The 19,022-nt window shown below is 35.2% G+C and overlaps 1 protein-coding gene across 1 annotated transcript; it reads right to left on the reverse strand.

Moving 5' to 3' along the window:
* Positions 1-376: 376 nt before the first annotated feature.
* LOC134261713 (uncharacterized protein K02A2.6-like) lies at positions 377-3,520 on the reverse strand. Its single transcript, XM_062744115.1, has 2 exons — positions 1,390-3,520; positions 377-1,302 (listed from the first exon to the last, which is right to left on the reverse strand). The coding sequence occupies exons 1-2, from the start codon at positions 3,518-3,520 to the stop codon at positions 377-379; spliced, it is 3,057 nt and encodes a 1,018-aa protein (XP_062600099.1).
* Positions 3,521-19,022: the final 15,502 nt, after the last annotated feature.

Raw genomic sequence — 19,022 nt, forward strand, 5'->3', positions numbered from 1 at the left:
CGACGGATCAACAACTCGGCGGGACTCACTTCTGTTGTGGTATGTGGTAATGAGCGATACATCAGCAAATAAGTCTGAAGTTCCGATTTCCAGTCCTCCTTTTTTTGCTTGTGCAATCTTCAGTCTCTTTAATATTGATCTGTTCTGACGTTCAATTTCTCCATTGGCCTGTGGCCACAATGGGGTGGTCTTCCTTTAGACTATTCCATTTATTTCGCAGTATGTTTTGAAATATTTGCTGACAAATTGTGGTCCGTTGTCTGTTGTAATACAAACAGGTAATCCATGTGTACTGAAAATCTTTGTCAACACTTCGACCATTTTCTCCGCCCGTTGTAGATCTCATCACAGCCAGATCAATCCATCGGGAATAATACTAGTAATCAACAATAGTAAAAATGTAGTCACCGGATGGTAACGGTCCTAGGAAATCAGCTGCTAAATGTTCCCATGGTCGTGATGGTAGTTCTGTTCTGTGCATAGGTTCCACTTTTTCAGGTTGTGATACTAGCTGACATCCATAACAAGCTTTGTTCCACTGTTCAATGTCTTGGTCCATTTTAGGCCACCAAACTTTGGATCGCAATCGCTGCTTCATGATAACAATTCCAGGATGTCCCTCATGACCTAGTGCCAGTACTTGGTCGCGTAATGACTTAGGTATGACAATCCTTGTCCCTCGTAGTATCAGATGTCCAACAGTACACAATTCTGATTTTACTGACAAAAAGTCTTTGTTCTGTAACTGATACCATTTCCCTGTTATCAAACATTCTCTCAAGTTCTTGAGATCCTCATCCTCCAATGATGCTCTCTCAAGCTCAGATACGGTCATTGCCATTGGAACAGCTTCCTCAATAACAAAGCGTAAGTATTCCTCAGTATCACTCGTCTTCGGATTTGGTGTATCTGTTGACAACATCCTTGACAATGAATCAGCTATGTTTGATTTACCCGGAATATGACGAACTGTGTAACTGTAGTTCTGCATCCTTAAAAACCATCTTTCTACTCGTGCACATGGTTTCGATTTGGGCGAGAAAATAAATTCAAGTGGCTTATGATCCGTTAACAGCTCAAAAGTCTTCCCCATCAGGTACATGTGAAACCGCTCACATGCCCACACTAAGCTGAGTGCTTCCTTCTCGGTTTGTGCGTATCTGCGTTCGACGTCTGTTAAGGATCTACTCGCATAGGAGATAATCTTAGGTTTCCCGTGTTGTTCCTGGACTAATACAGCGCCTAAGCCGACTGGACTTGCATCTGCAATAACTTGTGTTTTGGCATTCACATCAAAGTAGGCTAAAGTTGACACATTAGCTTAACAGTCTTTAAGTTTGTCAAATGCTTCGTTTTGTTCTCGTCCCCATGCAAATGACTGGTCTTTACGCAAAAGTCTGTTTAAGGGTTCTGCTACAGTGGACAGGTTTGGTATGAATCTGCCCGCGAAATTGACTAGTCCCAAGAAGCTTCGCACCTCAGATACTGACTGTGGTGTCCTGGCACTCCTAATAGCCTGAACTTTGCTGTCTGCTATTCCGATGCCATGTTCAGAGAGTACATATCCCATGAAATCGATCTTCTCCATATTGAATCGACACTTCTCAATGTTCAAAGTCATTCCGGAGTCTTCTAAACGTTTCAACACTGATTCTAGGTTACGTTGATGCTCTTGTTCTGTTGATCCATGGACCACAACATCATCATATATTGCATTCACACCAGGTAAGTCTCCTAATGTCTGTTGAATGATTTTGTTATACATTTCAGGAGCACAGTTCACTCCAAACAACAAACGTTTGTATCGATAAAGTCCTCTTGGTGTCATAAAGGTAGTTATTTCTCTAGAGTCTGGGGTAAGCTCTAACTGATGATAGGCCCACTTGATATCAAGTTTACTGTAAACTTTGCTCTGATTCAAGTCCTGCAAGATTTCGTCGACAGTAGGAATTTGATATCTCTCACGAACGACTGCCTCGTTAGCTCTTCGCATGTCGACACATATGCGAATATCTGAATTCTTTTTTGGTACAACCACAATTGGTGATACCCACTGACTTGGCCCTTTGACTCTCTCGATAACATCCATCTTCTCAAGTTCATCCAGTTTCTGGTCTAGCTTACTGCGTAAATGGTACGGTACTCTACGTACGGACTGAATTACAGGATGTACGGACTCATCAATTGGAATTTTAAGTTGGAAGTCTCTCAGTTTTCCAAGTCCTGTGAACACTTTCGGAAATTTCCCTAGTATCTCTGTTTTAATATCTGTGCTATTCACAGTGTGCACTGGTGCAACAGTACTTGTCTCTTGAATCTGTAGTACTCCAAGATGGGTAGAAGTATCATAGCTTAGGAGAGCTTGTCCACTTTCTTCTACAACAAAGAACTCGGCTGACACACCCCGGTCTCGCGTACACACATCAGCAACAAAACTTCCTGCGACAGTCAGTGGTTTGTTACTACCATAGGGATACAGTTTCTTTGTCGATGCTTTCGACTGTCTGTGACATTTCACTTTTTGTTCCTTGAGTTGTTCCCATAAGTGTCTGTCAATAACATTCACTGAAGCTCCTGAGTCGATGATGACTTTTGTATCAATACCGCCAATACTAACACTAAAGTCATTCTTTGAACGATCCTGGTTCCGAATAGTAAACACATAAGTTCTCTCAGACTCCTGACCTTGTTCTACTTCTGAAGTTTCAATATTTCGGACTGCTGCCCTCTTGGTTTTGTGCCACTTTGTCTTTGACTTGGTCTTGCAGCATGCTTCATAATGTCCTTCCATGTGACATTTCCGACACTTCTGTCCTCGTGCTGGACATTTCGGATCCGTGCGAATGTGACCATATTTACCACAAGCGAAACACTTTTTGTCTTGTTTATCCTGTTGCTTAAAGTCATGTTTATGTTTGTATCTACTCACTTTGTTTATGGTTTCTTGTTCTGGTTTGTGTTCCATAGTCACTGCTCTTTTGTCAGCTGCTTCCAAACTCTGTGCTGTTTCTCTCAGTTGTTTCAGTGTCACATTATTTTTCTCTAACAATTTCCTTCTCAGTCTTTGAGAATAACACTTCTCTATCACTTGATCACGTATACTTTCATCAATATTCGTAAAGTTACAATACACCGCTTTCTGTCTCAGTCTAGTGATAAATTGTTCAACAGTTTCTGTCGCTGTTTGTGCCATAGCGCGAAATTGTGATCTTTCAAACGTGTGATTTACCTGAGGAGTAAAGTGTTTATTCAATGTCGCCAACGCCACGCCATACACGTTTTCTCCATCACCCGGTTCGGGGACTTCAAGCGTATAGAAAATATCCTGTACGTCCATCCCTGCCTCATGTAACATTAAAGCTTTCTTTTGCGCTGGGTCTTCTATTCCCTTTCCGCTTGCAAAGAGCTCAAATGCACGTGCCCACCGTGTCCAACGGATTCCTACCGAATTCACATCTCCATGTGGGTCAAACTTATCAATCCTACTCACATCTGTCAAGATAGGTTTCGCATCTGCCATTGCTCGACTCTGGTTTATCCTTTGGTTTATCCTCGTCGCCAGATGTAGTGTCCCATACAAAGTTAATATCGGATTTAACCATATGTACTGATGTAACACAAACTAATCAGCCATACTTTTATTTATAACATCAACTTCCGGTTGAGTACAAGGGAGATAATCACAATTAAATAAATGAGAGTTATCTTTCTTAGATCACGAAATATAATAAGTTTACTATAATAATCGTACACTACACCGTCGGTATCGATATTGCTAGAACTTGTTGAAGTATAACGGTGTTCGATGCATGATGAATTCACCCTAGTCTATCTTGTTTAGATAACCCCACACCAATAAATTTTGTAAACTGTGTTCTTGTCATTTTTTTTTATAACTTAATATATATTATGTAAGTATAATATAAATCCTTTATGTACTCGCTATTAATTTACTATAATATTATATAAAACGCTAATTAAAACCTGTTCACCATCTCGAGAAAACAAATAAGTATATATTATACAATTATTGCTGGTTTTTGAGGTCAATACAATGATTTAGCCATCTGAGGAGTACAATATTCACCAAGCCCGAAGGGCGAGGTGAATATTGTACTACGAAGATGGCTAAATCATTGTATTGACCGAAAAAAACAGCAATAATTGTTTTATTATATGATTCACTGATAAAATGATACAGCTCAAGACTTGTTTGCATTTTATTAAGTCCTTGCCAAATACATGAGAGTAGCAGAATTAAAATGTTAATAAACCTTACCAGTCGTATCAATTTGAAATTTTTTTTTAAAAATCAATTTTAGTAGCCAGGAAAGAAATGTATAATGTCAGTCTTTTTATAGGATAGATTTTGAAAGGAAGGAGTATCGTCAGGGAAAACTGACTGCCAAAAAGTAATGTTCAGTAAAAGTGTCGGAGGGGGGGTGGGGGTTGACCACCCTCACCTAAAATATATATTCGCTTATGTTTTGTTCACATGAAAATAAAAATCACAGTCGTTTAAATAGCTTTCTAAAACAATTTGTATCCATTTGGAATTTACCAATCTATTTTTAGATCAATGTAGAGGAAATAAATCCTTGTATTGACCTGGAACGTCACGTGCAGGTCAATACAACGTAATATTTTTCTAACATAGTTGGATCTCAGCCAATCAGAGAGATGGAAATTATTCAATCATATATATATATATATATATATATATATATATATATATATATATATATATATATATATATATATATATATATATATATATATATATATATATATATATATATATATATATACAGAAACCGACATAAAAATTATTGCTGAAAGGGTTAAAATATACGCCAACAAGGTTTCAACATGATTTTATTTTGGAAGAATTGAAATTAGTACTTAATAACAATACTTTTGCATTTGCCGAAAACCATTACATCCAAACCAAAGGCACTGCAATGGGTACCAAGGTAGCGCCAACATATGCAACCTTAACTTTAGGCTACCTTGAAACGTTACTTAAAAGTGAACTTATTAAAGTATGGGGAGAAGAATTTGCTGATTTGATAGAAACAAACTGGAAAAGATTCCTGGACGATTGCTTCATTATTTGGCACGGCGACATGGAGAAATTAACGCAATTTTATAAAATACTAAACGGGTTAAACTCCAATATTCAATTCACTTTAGAGATGAATGATGAAAAATTACCATTTCTTGATGTGTTAGTGGAGAAAAAGAACACAAGGATAACTACTGATATATACTACAAAGCCACCGATACACATCAGTATTTACACTTCGGCTCATGTCATCCAAACCATACATAATCGACATGTATGTTAACATTTCAACATGTACAAATACCCCTAATGAAGAGAAGTAACCTGCATTATAATTGTTTATTGTTACCTGGCAATAGGAAGCGTTCAGGATTCACCACTTCCTCCGAAGATTTTTCGGTAAATGTGTATATCTTGTTTGCATGTTTATCGATATTTAGAGGGGAAAGTAGAAACTGTTGATTATTCATTCTATAAAATATTTGCTAAAAACATGAAAAAGAAGAGTTAAAAACAAATTCAATTTTTTATAAATTTTTTTATCTATTGGAATAATAACGCAACATTATTAATCCTTTCGATCAGTTAAAAAGACGAATAAAGCCTTCATGTTTTAGGAAAAGATGAAAATTTTTCAAATGAAATCATATTATCTCTAATTTTTTGTTGTATCCTAGTACTACTAACAATGTTTAGGTGGGTATAAGCAACTTATACTTTGATTAGGTTATAGAAATAAAATTAATTAAATTGATTCAAATAAAACTTGAAACTGATGAAATATTTAGCATGTGGCTAATAAATCTATTTAAGCTATTTTAATGTGTCATTTAATCAGCCAATCAAATCACAACTGTACTGTTGAAAGGACTTTGTAATTTGAAAGGAAGGCAGCCAGAGAAAAATAATAACTTACCTGAAATAAGTTGACAAGCAAAAAAAAATGCCCAAACTCGAAAATCGTATTTCGTGGAGGGGGGGGGGTGGAATATGCCAGCAGGAAGTAAACATGCAGTGGAATTAACACCATATTCAAGGCTGTTTGTACAACCCACTGCACCCCCACTCCAACAGATTTAAGACAGGTGCAATATTCACTGGACTATTCTTATGCGCTTTCGATTCCGCTCCACGTGCATTACATGTATGACAAGATGATTTACAGTGTTTTTGGAGAACATATTTGGCCATGTATGGTATACTTAGTACATGTACATATTATGCTCTCTCTCCTCGATCTTTCTTTCTCTTTCTCTCTCAAAATGATTTGTTTCAAGTCACTTGAGATCCACATCTGTCCAGAATTAATGTGAGAGGATTTTGGTCACAAATGAATGAAAAAATGAATGTCACACAAGGCGCACGAAACGCGTGCTTAAAAGAGAAAGCAGCATTACCCCTCCCTCAGAAATTTTACTTTTTTAAAACGTTATCCTGTGCAGAATTCTTTATCCTGATAATTAATTTTTTCATCCAAAAAAATATATATATATATATATATCCACACTGCAAATTACGAATTCACTCCTGGCTATGCATTCGTATCTCCACAACTGAAACAAATACGCATATAGGAAAGGTTTTAATTGTATTAATTTTAGCAAAATTGTCGTCTACAATCAAGCAGGAAAAACACATTGTCAATTATTTTCAAATAATTTTTTTCCTACAATAGACATTTATTACCATGGAGACTTGCTATCAGTTAAAAATTTTACTTCGTATGCAAGTCCTGTACATTGATAAAAGGTGGTGGATATTGAAATTCCTTTAACAAGTAAAATATATAGAGATGGAGAGAAGTTGATTGATTTGTGAACTTGCTTTCCACCACGAGGGGCGACAAATGTACATTTTCAGAACATAAGAAAGGGGGAGGGTCCTTCCAATTAGTGGAAGTTCAATGCTAGGCTAGGGGTAATGCTAATTGTAATGGTAATGCATTGCAATGCATTACATGGACTCAAAATAATGCTAGTAATGTGTAATGCCCAAAAATTTGCATTACATGTAATGGTAATGGTAATGCATTACTAAATAAAATCCTGTGTAATGCTAGCATTACATAGCATTACACAGCATTATTTCGTAAGATATGTACATATTTTAAGAAATTTAAATGGACATGGATGATAGAAATTTTTGTTTAGGTTATTTATTTATTTATTTCTATTTTTTCTTTGCAAATAATACAATTAAATAAAATGTTAACCTATTTAGATAACATTTCTGTATCTATTCAAATACACTTTTTATTCTGTTGAAAGTACACCTACCTTACATTTAAGTTTTCAAACTTATTTCAGATAAGAATTGATTTCAAAGAATTATATGAAATAGTTTTAAAATTTATTTTTTTTTATCGCATATGAGATACACTAATTAAGGTATACTGTAAACTGATAATTGGTTCCTTTTGAATAGATAGAGTATCACCAAAACACACTAGGCCTCTGGCTTATGTAACGATTAAAACAATGCATTGTTTAGAGAAGTGCTTCAAATTACCAGTCCCTTTCTCCTGCTGTGTTTATAAAACATTAATTAAGCTGGTCTAGCTTGTACTGACCATGAAAAATCCATCATACCAAAGAAAAAGAAGCCATGCAGGCATTCTATGATTCACTGTGCTTAACAGATCAATGGATTTTTTTTTCATATGGTACTAATCAAAATAGCCTATATCCTTTATTATTAGATATTTTAGGCAGGGGTTAAAATGCCCCATAAGTTAAATTACTTCATGCCCAAAAAGTGGATATTGTACATGTGTTATAAAACTGACAATTCAGAACTTTGAACTTTCTTTGATTGTAAGTTAATGACATTGTGATATATACAAAAACTTGAAATCAAAGAACTGCGAACGATAGTATTGTTCTCCCGCCTACCTCCAAGTCAATTCTCAAAAGTTAACATATTCGATTAAATTTTAATATTTTTATAGATAATTATATGGATTTTCATAAAACATTACTTATTTGGGAAAACAAAGAGAGATAACTCTAAAATTTTGGTAAAACTTGTGTTTTTCACTATAGAAATCAACGGAAAACGGAAAATATTTTTAAAACATCTTTCCCCCCAGTGTCACAAAAATTCCTTTTTACAGGTAATTTGGAATGTTATTTCACGAAATCATACCAAAGCTTTTTGTGTGACACGGGGGGGAACATATGTTTATTGACAAAAAACGATAAAAATGCTTATTTTCCACCAATTTCAAAGCGATTTACATCTGAAACATGATATTTTATTGATATATTTATGTTTTATTTATTTGTCTAAAACATTAGAAAAGATATAAGGAACATTTAATCATTTCCAAGACTAGTTCAAAATATGGTGATGCTTGAAACTCCGATTTTAGAGGAAAATATCGTCTACCCCCCTTTTTTCAAGAGCTGGAATTATGGATAATTTACTGTTTAGCACTGGTATTAAGACAATTATTCAATTACCATTGAACTGTTCTTTGTATCAAACAAAGATTTTATGGCCAAATTGCTATTTATATTGAATTAAATGGTTCCAAAATGTAGGCGGGAATCGAGAGTTAGCGTGCGTATTTCTTTGAATTATCATTTATCATGTTTAGTTTTGAAGGGGGTGAATACATGCAAGCTTATGAAAAAAACATCGCAAAGTTTTGTATAAAATTCTATTTTAAAAAAACCTCCAAAAGTCATGGTAATGGTAATGCATTACTGTACTAAGGTAATGGTAATGTAATGCATTACTTAAAGAAAATAGAGTAATGGTAATGGTAATTCAATGCCCAAATTGTTGAAGTAATGGTAATGGTAATGCATTACTTTCAATGTAATTCGCCCCAAGCCTGCAGTTATCAGATTCCTTTTAATGCTATACCCCAGTCGCCTGCGTGGCGCAGCGGTTAGAATGTCTGCTCTAGAGTCGCGATGTAAGGAGTGTTGATCCTTTCGACGCGGGTTCGAATACCACTGTGGGACGTGGAGATCGGTCCTTCGGATGAGACCGTATGAAGTGACGTCCCATGTCGAAGAAGGTCAAGGCACAAAAAGATCCTTCCCTGCTCATGGCATTTAGTGGCGAGAAAAGGACGGTATTTGTAGTTCTCTACCGGCAAGGTATTCAAACCGACTTGAGTGTTGTTGCAAATATTTAAGAAAATAATAGAATTTAAGTGCGATTTTTGTTTGATTTGAATAAAGGTGAGCGAGATACAAGAACTTATAGAGAAAATGAAGAGTAATTTGATGAGATTTAAAAAATACATAGTATATATATTTTTAACATCACTCAAGTCGGTGATACAAACAGCACTTAAGTTAAACCAAGAGTTAAGTGTTGTTAAGGGCGAAAACTGTTACGTTCTTGTCTTTTTTATTCAGTGAAGTTGTGTATTTACTTCATTTTTTGTCCAATAAAATATTGAAACCCTCAAATTTCATCAGCTTTTATTATCTGATAAGGTTTTTTCTCTGCGGAATTTTAGTCTTTTAATTATAAAGATAATAAAAGAATTTATATTAACCTTGGACATATTCAAATATTAAACTTGTACCCAATCAGGCAATGTAAAAAGAGACGTATTTAGGTGTTTAGCATGTTTGTTGAATATTGATCGCAAATGCAATTCTTGAAATTTGATCAGGATATCACTTGATTATTTTTAAAGGAAATGTGCATAAACACACACACTTTCTTTTAGCTACCATCAAGCTTTTTCGACGCACAGAAAATCTGATCGAGAATATGTAAACAAACGAGTTGTCGCTCTTTATGACCTGCATTATATATAATAATCAAAGAACTGAAAGTACTGATCTGCTTTAAAATAAAGAAAACATATAAAAATGTATTCTAATCCTGTTTATTTTATTTGAAATTGGTAAAGATTGAAATTATTTTCAATTCCTTGAGAGAATTAATCAAGAATATTTTTTAGCTTTTTATTAAACCGAAAGGTCTGATATTATTTAATTCAAATGCTAAACAAGTAATTTTTTTCCTTTAAAAAACAAAATTAGTAAAATTTACTAAGGGAATTAATTATCTTGAAGTATATGGTTCATGATAAATATATCATAATATCATAATAAATTTATCAATTTTGTTAAAACCATTTTCCCCCTTTCTTTCGACCGGTCTCCTTCCTGTATTCTGTTGCTAATTAGATTTTGATATTTAATTTCGATTCGATTTTTGGATACATTCTCTTTTTGGATACATTGCAGATAGTAAGTTAATTAAAATTTTATTTTTTTAGCTTTTGCGGTAATAACTGGGAAAAATGTAAATATAATGAGAATAAAATAATAAATTGAACGCACACACCTTTTTTTTTTATTATAATATGAATCAATAATTCGCTATTGATGTGTTACCTTTAACTTTTACCCATTAAAAAAATTGGGAAAAAATCATCGTCTTTTAACTTTACCGTTTTTAAAACGCATTAGTTCTTTCAAAGCTTACAGGTTTAATGATATATTATCTAACGAAACTCGTCAAATTGTTGTTGTTGTTCATAACTTTATATAAACTCAGATTCTTGCATTTTCTGAGTAGAATATGAATTCATTATTCGATATTGTTGGGTAACTTTTACCCATTTGAAAAATCAACCATTTCTCAAGACTACTGTTTCTACAACATAAACTTTAAAAACATTTGGATATTTTTTCTGTAAAGATATTGCAAAAGAGAAGGTATTTGAATCATAATACTTGAAGCAAAGCCAATCATCGTGGATACTTTTAAAAAATTTAATTAATGTACCGTTTTCGTATCCACAATATTTTTTTTCAGGCTTATAGGGTTAATGATATATAATCTAATGAAAATCGTCTATTCGTTTTATTTTTTGTGTAGAAAAATTATTTATTATTTATGCATTATAACAATAGTTCGAATTTTTATCGAAGATATATTTTTTTACATGGGTTTTCCAATCATTTGAATTGTTTTTTGAAATAAATGGTAAGTTATTAATTTTATTGAAACGAACCATTATGCCACAAAGTGCCCACACAGGCGATATGCTGTTAAGTGCTTGCTTTCCGTGTGAGAGATTAACAATAAAAAGCTTTCTTCAATTATATTATTTGAAGCAAAACCAAGAATCTTGGATATTTTTTACATTTAATAAATGTTTCGATTTCGTATGCACATTATTTCTTTTCAGGCTTAAAGGGTTAGTGATATGCTATGTAACGTGAGTTGCCAACCTTTATCCGTTGTAAAATTTTGTAGAAAAATTATTTATTACTTCTTCAATATTACAATATAATGCGATTGTTTATTGCAGAAACATTATTTCAACATGGCATATTCACAAAATAAAAACTGGTGTTTTAAAAGTCATATGCTAAGTTATAAATTTTATTTTAAAAAGCCCTTCATGCCACAAAGTGCTCACATACACGATATGCCGCTAAGTGTTTGCATTTCATGACATAAATATAATAAATTCAACGCTCACATCATTTTTATTACAATATGAATTAATAATTCGCCATATCTCGGAAATAAGGGATAGTAACATCACCATTTTCTCACAGAAGTAGTATCTGGCCACTAGTGCCCCACTTACATAAAGTCAGATCGCTGGGTAGGAGACTTTGTGATTTCCCCCAGCCCGATGTTTATTCGTACAGTATTATATGGCAGAGGTAAAAACTGCAGGGCAATATCTCGAAAACTAAATATGGTACCATCACCATTTTTTCACAGAAGTGGTAAACAACATTTCAGATACCTGGGTAGGGAATTTTGATGTAACTCAACCCGTTGTTAATTCGTATAGTATTATATAGTAGGGCTTAAAACTGCAGGGCCATATCTCGGACACTACAGATGGTACCATAACCATTTTTTTTGCAGAAGTGGTAAATGGCCCCTAGTATTCCACCTACAAAGTTTCAGATACTAAAGTCAAGCTAGCGGCCAAAAAAGCTAGCGGCCAATAACAAAAATAATTTATAAGGTTTATTGACTATATATATATATAAGGGCTGTTCAATAAATAATGTCCTGAACTATAAAACATACATTACAGATATCATATGACATTAAACTTGACTTTCTCTCATTATTGAATCTTTCATGAATTTATAACAGTTTATGTGACCACTTTTCATCACATAGTTTCATCGTGAGGAGCTGGGAAACAAAGGCTTTTCGAGACACTGCATTATAAATGAATGGTAAAGAATCAGTAAACTAGAGTGAAAATAAAAGCTTCATTATAGCTGCCGTAAAACTTGTTAAAAATCCAAAAGAAATATTCACTGAAATATATTCATATATTAACATTAACAGCAACCAATGCCTGTTTTAAAGACAAAAGAGCAGGTGGATTTCAATGATAAAAATTATATAATGGGCATCAAAAATGGGTACCCTCCTTGCCAACAAAAATTATAACAACTTATTTATACTGGTTGCCAAATTTCAACAAATAATATTTGATGATGTATGATTGACTTTAAGACACATAGCAAATTCGATAGACATCATATCGGGAGTAGTTTACACTGTTTTTAAGAAACGTTTGACGGTTAAAAAAGCTTGGTACTCAAAGGTCACCCTATATTTTGAAAAATGAGTGAAAACGAAAGCGTATACGAAATTCTTCACAATTATTTTAAAATATCAGTAATTTTAGTTATCCACGTTTGTTTTATTTCCACACAGATATTGGAACATGAATCTATTGCTTAAAACCCTCAAAACAAAATTTACCATAAGATGTACTTGATAAAAACGGCGAATGTCTGACAAGAGCACAGGTATTCAAGAGCACAAAGACAGATTTATATGTAATTTTCTTAAAAATTAGTGGTATTGTTGTTCAAATTCGTATTCAGAGACACAGTTTAATTTTTGGAGGAGTCTATAAAGCAATTTTTTGCAAAAAAATCAAAAGGTTTATTAGAGAAAGGACCCAGAATCAGAAATCCACTACATTGCATTTCTTCAAGACAGCGTCCAAACCCGCATGCCCTGAAGAGCAAAAGGGTTTTCGGGATAAACAGAAAAATGAGTTCTACAAACAAACAGAAATTGGATAAAAAATGTAACGGACATGTATTTTACTTAAAAGAGATTAATTAGTAAAATCATGAAGACTAAATCATTGAAAAGTGCCTTTTGCTTCTTTCGGAACACCGAGGACATTATTTATTGAACAGCCCTCGTATATAAGTGTTTATCGAACCCGATGTAAAAACACTCATTTACTAAATAATGTCTGGCGCCCAAACTAGACATTGTGCCACTTAAGGAATCCCGAAACACTATGGCACAAGACCGCGTCTAACAGTTTTAATTGTCAAAAAGGACCCAATTGACACCGTTTATAGGCGCCAGGGCGCCAAGTTTATCCCTATAATGTCATGCTATACAGATATTTTTAAGGTCTAGAAAAAGCGCCAAGCGCCCAAACTAGGAAATGTGCCACTTAAGGAAGAACGGAACACTACGGAGCAAGAGCGCCACTAATGGTTTCCAGTGTCAAAAAGGACCAGATTGACACTGTTTCTAGGCGCCAGGGCGCCAAGTTTACCCCTATAATTTGATATTATACAGATACTATACAGGTCTAGAGAAAGCGCCGAGCGCCCAAACTAGGAATTGTGCCACTTAAGGGATCCCGGAAAAACATGGGGCAACAGCGCCTCTACCGGATTCCTGTATCAACAAGGGTCCAATTGACACTGTTTCTAGGCTCCACGGCGCCAAGTTTATCCCTAAAATGTGATACTACACAGGTGTAGAGAAAGCGCCTAGCGCCCAAACTGGGAATTGTGCCACTTAGGGAAGCCCGGAACACTATGGTGCAAGAGCGTCTCTTTAGATTCTTAGTGTCAAAAAGGACCCAATTTACACTGTTTCTAGGCGCCAGAGCGCCAAGTTTATCCCTAAAATGTGATACTACACAGGTGTAGAGAAAACGCCTAGCGCTCAAACTAGGAATTGCGCCACTTAAATGCGCCCAGAACAACATGGCGCAAGAGCGCGTCTAACGGTTTCAGGTGTCAAAAAGGACCCAATTGACACCGTTTCAAGGCGCCAGGGCACCAAGTTTATCCCTATAATGTCATGCTATACAGATACTTTTCAGGTCTAGAGAAAGCGCCAAGCGCCAAAATAAGGAGTTGTGCCACTTAAGGAAGCCCGGAACACTTCGGTGCAAGAAAGCCACTAATAGTTTCCAGTGTCAAAAAGAACCCATGTGACCCCGTTTCAAGGCGCCAAGGCGCCAAGTTTATAATGTCATGCTATACAAATACTTTTCAGGTCTAGAAAAAGCGCCGAGCGCCCAAACTAGGAATTGTGCCACTTAAGAAAGCCCGGAACTCTACGGCCCAAGAGCGCCTCCAATGGTGACCATTGTCAAAAAGGACCCAATTGACACCATTTCTAGGCACCAGGGCGCCAAGGTTACCCCTATAATGAAATATTATACAGATACTATACAAGTGTAGAGAAAGCGACAAGCGCAAAAAATAGGAATTTTGCCACTTAAAAGAGCCCAGAACAACAAGGCACAAGAGCGCCTCTACCAGTTTCCGATATCAACAAGAGCGTTGATGATGCCCCCGTTTTTACTCCTCCCAGAAAAGTTTGTTGCGTATCACAGGGCGAGGCTTCAGACAGGAACAAAACAAAGAGTAAACCGGCAGAGGAATCGAAAAAGAAACCGGCAAACGTAGAAAAGGAGACAGTGACCGGCGCCTCAGCTGGGAGTTCCAGTAGCCAAGCAATGTCTGACGGAGAACAGAAAGATACCGAAAGATGTGAGTGCGGGGTGCAAACTTCCCCTGTTAAGAAGAGGGTCCACCACTCAGTCACCAGGACGGTGACCTACAGAGACAATAACAAGAAGATAAAGGAGGTGGAAGTTGAGGAGTGGGACTCGGAGAGTGAATAAATAAAATTCATTAAGTAGATGTATGTTTGGATGTAAAGCTGTTGAAATTGTATAACAGTTCTTTGAAAAGTGTGGTAACTGTATATTTTTCTTGTTGATGTTGATGATATACATTTGTGTTTTCTTATGCGAGGACGCATAAAGCTGGGGTGGGGGTAATGAAGCAGAAAGCTGTTTTTCTATATTTCATTATAGCGAAAGTTATCGCCCTTGTTATTGTTAATTACTTATTATATACATCGAAAATAAATACTTAATTAGTGTTGAATTTGAATTTAAGTGATCAATAATAATCTTTGTATGTTTCTTTAGTTGGGATACTAAAGGTTTGTTAATTGGAAGCTTGATTGAAATTTTAATTAGTTTGTATATATTTAATCACTGTGTATCATAGATGGTACTTGAGATATAGGGATTTTTACTGGCGTGTATACAAAAAAAAAGAGGTTCTAGAGGTCAAACTCGACAAATCTTGTTAGTGCATACAAGTGTGCGGACTTCCCTGCTTATATTGTACTGTGATAAGTGATAAGTGTGTGGTCATCCCTGCTTATTGCTTGACAGAGTGTGTGGTCATCCCTGCTCTGTAATTGGCATCTCTTAGCAGCAAGTGTGCGGACATCCCTGCTTGTTGCTGCGCAAGATCAGGTGTGAGGACATCCCTGCCTGCATCTTGTGGTAGAGCATTGGTGTGTGGACATCCCTGCCAGTGTCTCTAGTCTAGAACCGTATTAGTGTCAAGTGTGCGGTCATCCCTGCTTGTCACTGCGCAAGGACGAGTGTGCGGTCATCCCTGCTTGTCTCTTGTGGAAGTGCGCTGGTGTGTGGGCTTCCATGCCAGTGTCACTTGTTCGCTATCAGTAAAGACCTTATATAACGCAGTACCAAGTGATTAAGACTGCGCATTGTATATATTTGCAGCATCTCAAGGCTATCCGTTTTTATCACGGGTACGAGCCTGCGGGGGTTCACAGGCAGTGACCTCCCTTGCACGTTACATTACTAAAAATAGAAATTCTGTAAAAAGCATTCAAAAAGCTACTCCTCCTACATTTTAAGTCTGATTTCAATATAACTTGGCACACAATTAGAATACACTAAGATACGTAACTCTGTGTATCGGTTTATAATAATTGATTTCATGAACGGTGTTGCTGTGCTTACCAAAAATAGAAATTTCTGTGAAAAATCATTCAAAATGCTACTACTCCTACAGTTTTAATCTGATTTCAATATAACTTGGCACACAAGTAGACTACACAAAGATACATAATTCTGTGTATCGGTTTTTGATTTCGAGGAATGGTGTTGCCGTTGTTACTAAAAATAGAATTTTTTGTGAAAATCATTCAAAATGCTACTCCTCCGACAGTTTTAATCTGATTTCAATATAACTTGGCACACAAGTAGACTACACTAAGATACATAATTCTGTGTATCGGTTTTTGATTTCGATGAACGGTGTTGCTGTTGTTACTAAAAATAGAAAAAATTTGAAATTCATTCAAAATACTACTCCTCCTTCAGTTTAAATCTGATTTCGATATAACTTGGCACACAAGTAGACTACACAAAGATACATAATTCTGTGTACGGTTTTTGATTTCGTTGAATGGTGTTGCCATTGTTACTAAAAATAAAATTAAAAAAAAATACTTTCAAAATGCTACTCCTCCTACAGTTTTGGTCTGATTTTATTATTACTTGGCACACAAGTAGACCACACTAAGATACATAATTCTGTGTATTGGTATTTGATTTCAAAGAACGGTGCCGTTGTTACTAAAAATAGAATTTTCTGTGAAAAACATTCAAAATGCTACTCCTCCTACAGTTTTGGTCTGATTTCAATATAACTTGGCACACAAGTAGACTACCCTATGATACATAATTCTGTGTATAGGTTTTTGTTTCAATGAATGGTGTTGCTGTTGTTCAGGCACGTAGCATCGTTTTTGAAAGTGGGGGGGCCAACCTGAGAAAAATTTTTTTTTTACTTACCTGAAAAACTTGACAAGCAAAAAAAAAAAACGAAAATTGCCCAAACTCGAAAATCCTATTTCGTGGGGGGGGAGGGGGGGAGTGGCAAACTTTTTCGAAGCCAACTTACTATCACTTCAAATCTTTTCCTTACATTCCTTGCTATCACTATACTATGGTTCTAAAGTGGGGGGGCCAACCATCCCATCAATGAACATTTACTATAGTAAAGGTTATGCTGGGGGAAAAAAGTGGGGGGGCCAGGCCCCCCTGGCCCCCCCGGATGCTACGTCCCTGTTGTAACTTGAAAAAGAAATTTCTTTGAAATATAATTTAAAATGCTACTCCTCCTACAGTTTTGGTCTGATTTCAATATAACTTGGCACACAAGTAGACTACACTAAGATACATAAATTTGTGTATCGGTTTTTGTCTTTATTCTGTTTATTGCTTTTGTAAAGTTTTATATCCGAACTGCTACTTTTCTCTTTCTTTATTATAAGTACAAACCAGTAGAGCTTCAGTCTCGACAGAGACTTCTGGTTTCAAAGTGTCAAAGTTTTCGATGAAGTTTTTCAAAGTGTAAAAGTTTTCGATAAAGATTTTTAAGGTATAAAAGTTTTCGATAAAGTTTTTTGAAGTGTCATAGTTTTCAATAAAGTTTTTCTAAGTATTAAAGTTTTTGATTTTTTCAAAGTGTCAAAGTTTTCGATAAATTTTTTCAAGGTATCAAAGTTTACGATAAAGTTTTTGGAAGTGTCATAGTTTTCGTCAAAATTTTCGAAGTGTCAAAGTTTTCGTCAAAGTTTTTCAAAGTGTCAAAGTTTTCGCCAAAGTTTTTCAAAAGTGTCAAAGTTTTCGCCAAAGTTTTTCAAAGTGTCAAAGTTTTCGTTAAAGTTTTTCAAAGTGTCAAAGTTTTCGTCAAAGTTTTTCAAAGTGTCAAAGTTATCACTATAGTAAATCAAAGTTTTCAAAGTGTCAAAGTTATCACTATAGTAACTATAGTAAACTATAGTTAACTATAGTATTTTTTTGTAAGGGAATTATGTAAATTTCTCTATTGAAATACTACTGAAAGGTCGGGTGTTGCTAAAACGCGGAACGAAAAACAGAACGGAAAGCGGTACGGAACGGAAAACGGATTATAAATGTCAAGCAAATAACCTTGATTCGATATAATCAGACAAAAAAGCATTATTCATGATATAGAAGTCATATATAATGAAAAATTATCGTAAAATATTATATATTCATGAATCATACTCCCCTCAGAACTTGCACATGTACATGCGATGGTCAATGAAATACATATTGTGATAGATGTACTAACTGAGCTAAGTCCTAGTATCAATATCTTGTCAAACGTTTTGTTCAAATAATTTTGTAAGAATGCTTATTTATAAACAAAAAATATTGTTCTAAAATAGGTTGAAGGGAAAAAGACTACTAGTAAGTAGACATACGTGTATCAGTAAAGAAAAAGAAGCTAGTTTTGACATTCAGATTATGCATGCGTTGGCGAATCCAGGAATCTTGAAAAGGAGGGCAGCCAAAGTCAGAGTAGGTGCCCTCAGTCACACAAGAAATTGATTTATTAATTGAATCTTATTTATATTTTGGTCACAAAAAGGAGAGGGGTCCTGGTCCCCTATAAATCCATGAGTGGCATGATATGCAAAGTGAGAAATTTAAATATGAATTTACAGCTGAAATATAAGAAAACATTTCTGGCAAAGGAATTTAATACCTAAGGAGGTTTATTTTTTCCCTTTAATTGCAACTTTTAAGACCTGAGCGGTAAAACATACTCTAAATGTTTTACGGTCGGGGTCATACCCCCCCCTCCCCCTTTAAAAAAAAATCACACTTTAAATTCATTGGATGTGAAGATGATACATTAATTTTACTACAGTTAAGATTTACAACTCCATCTCTCCAAGGATTTAATTGACAGAACGCGACTCCATTTTGTATAAAATTTAACAACCAGTTTTACAATCGAAGTGTTTATCCGAGCTTGCCGGAAAGGGGTGCTCTAATAGTAATCTTAAGATTTT

Source organism: Saccostrea cucullata, unplaced genomic scaffold (assembly GCF_032062105.1).
Source record: "Saccostrea cucullata isolate Sc308-1 unplaced genomic scaffold, CSIRO_AGI_Scuc_v1 ctg3051, whole genome shotgun sequence".
NCBI lineage: Eukaryota > Metazoa > Mollusca > Bivalvia > Ostreida > Ostreidae > Saccostrea > Saccostrea cuccullata.

Coding starts and splice junctions, on each gene's coding strand:
- LOC134261713 (XM_062744115.1), bottom strand. CDS start 3,520: ATGGCAGATGCGAAACCTATCTTGACAGATGTGAGTAGGATTGATAAG. Junction 1,303..1,389: donor ACCCTTAAACAGACTTTTGC/GTAAAGACCAGT, acceptor TGTCAACTTTAG/CCTACTTTGATGTGAATGCC.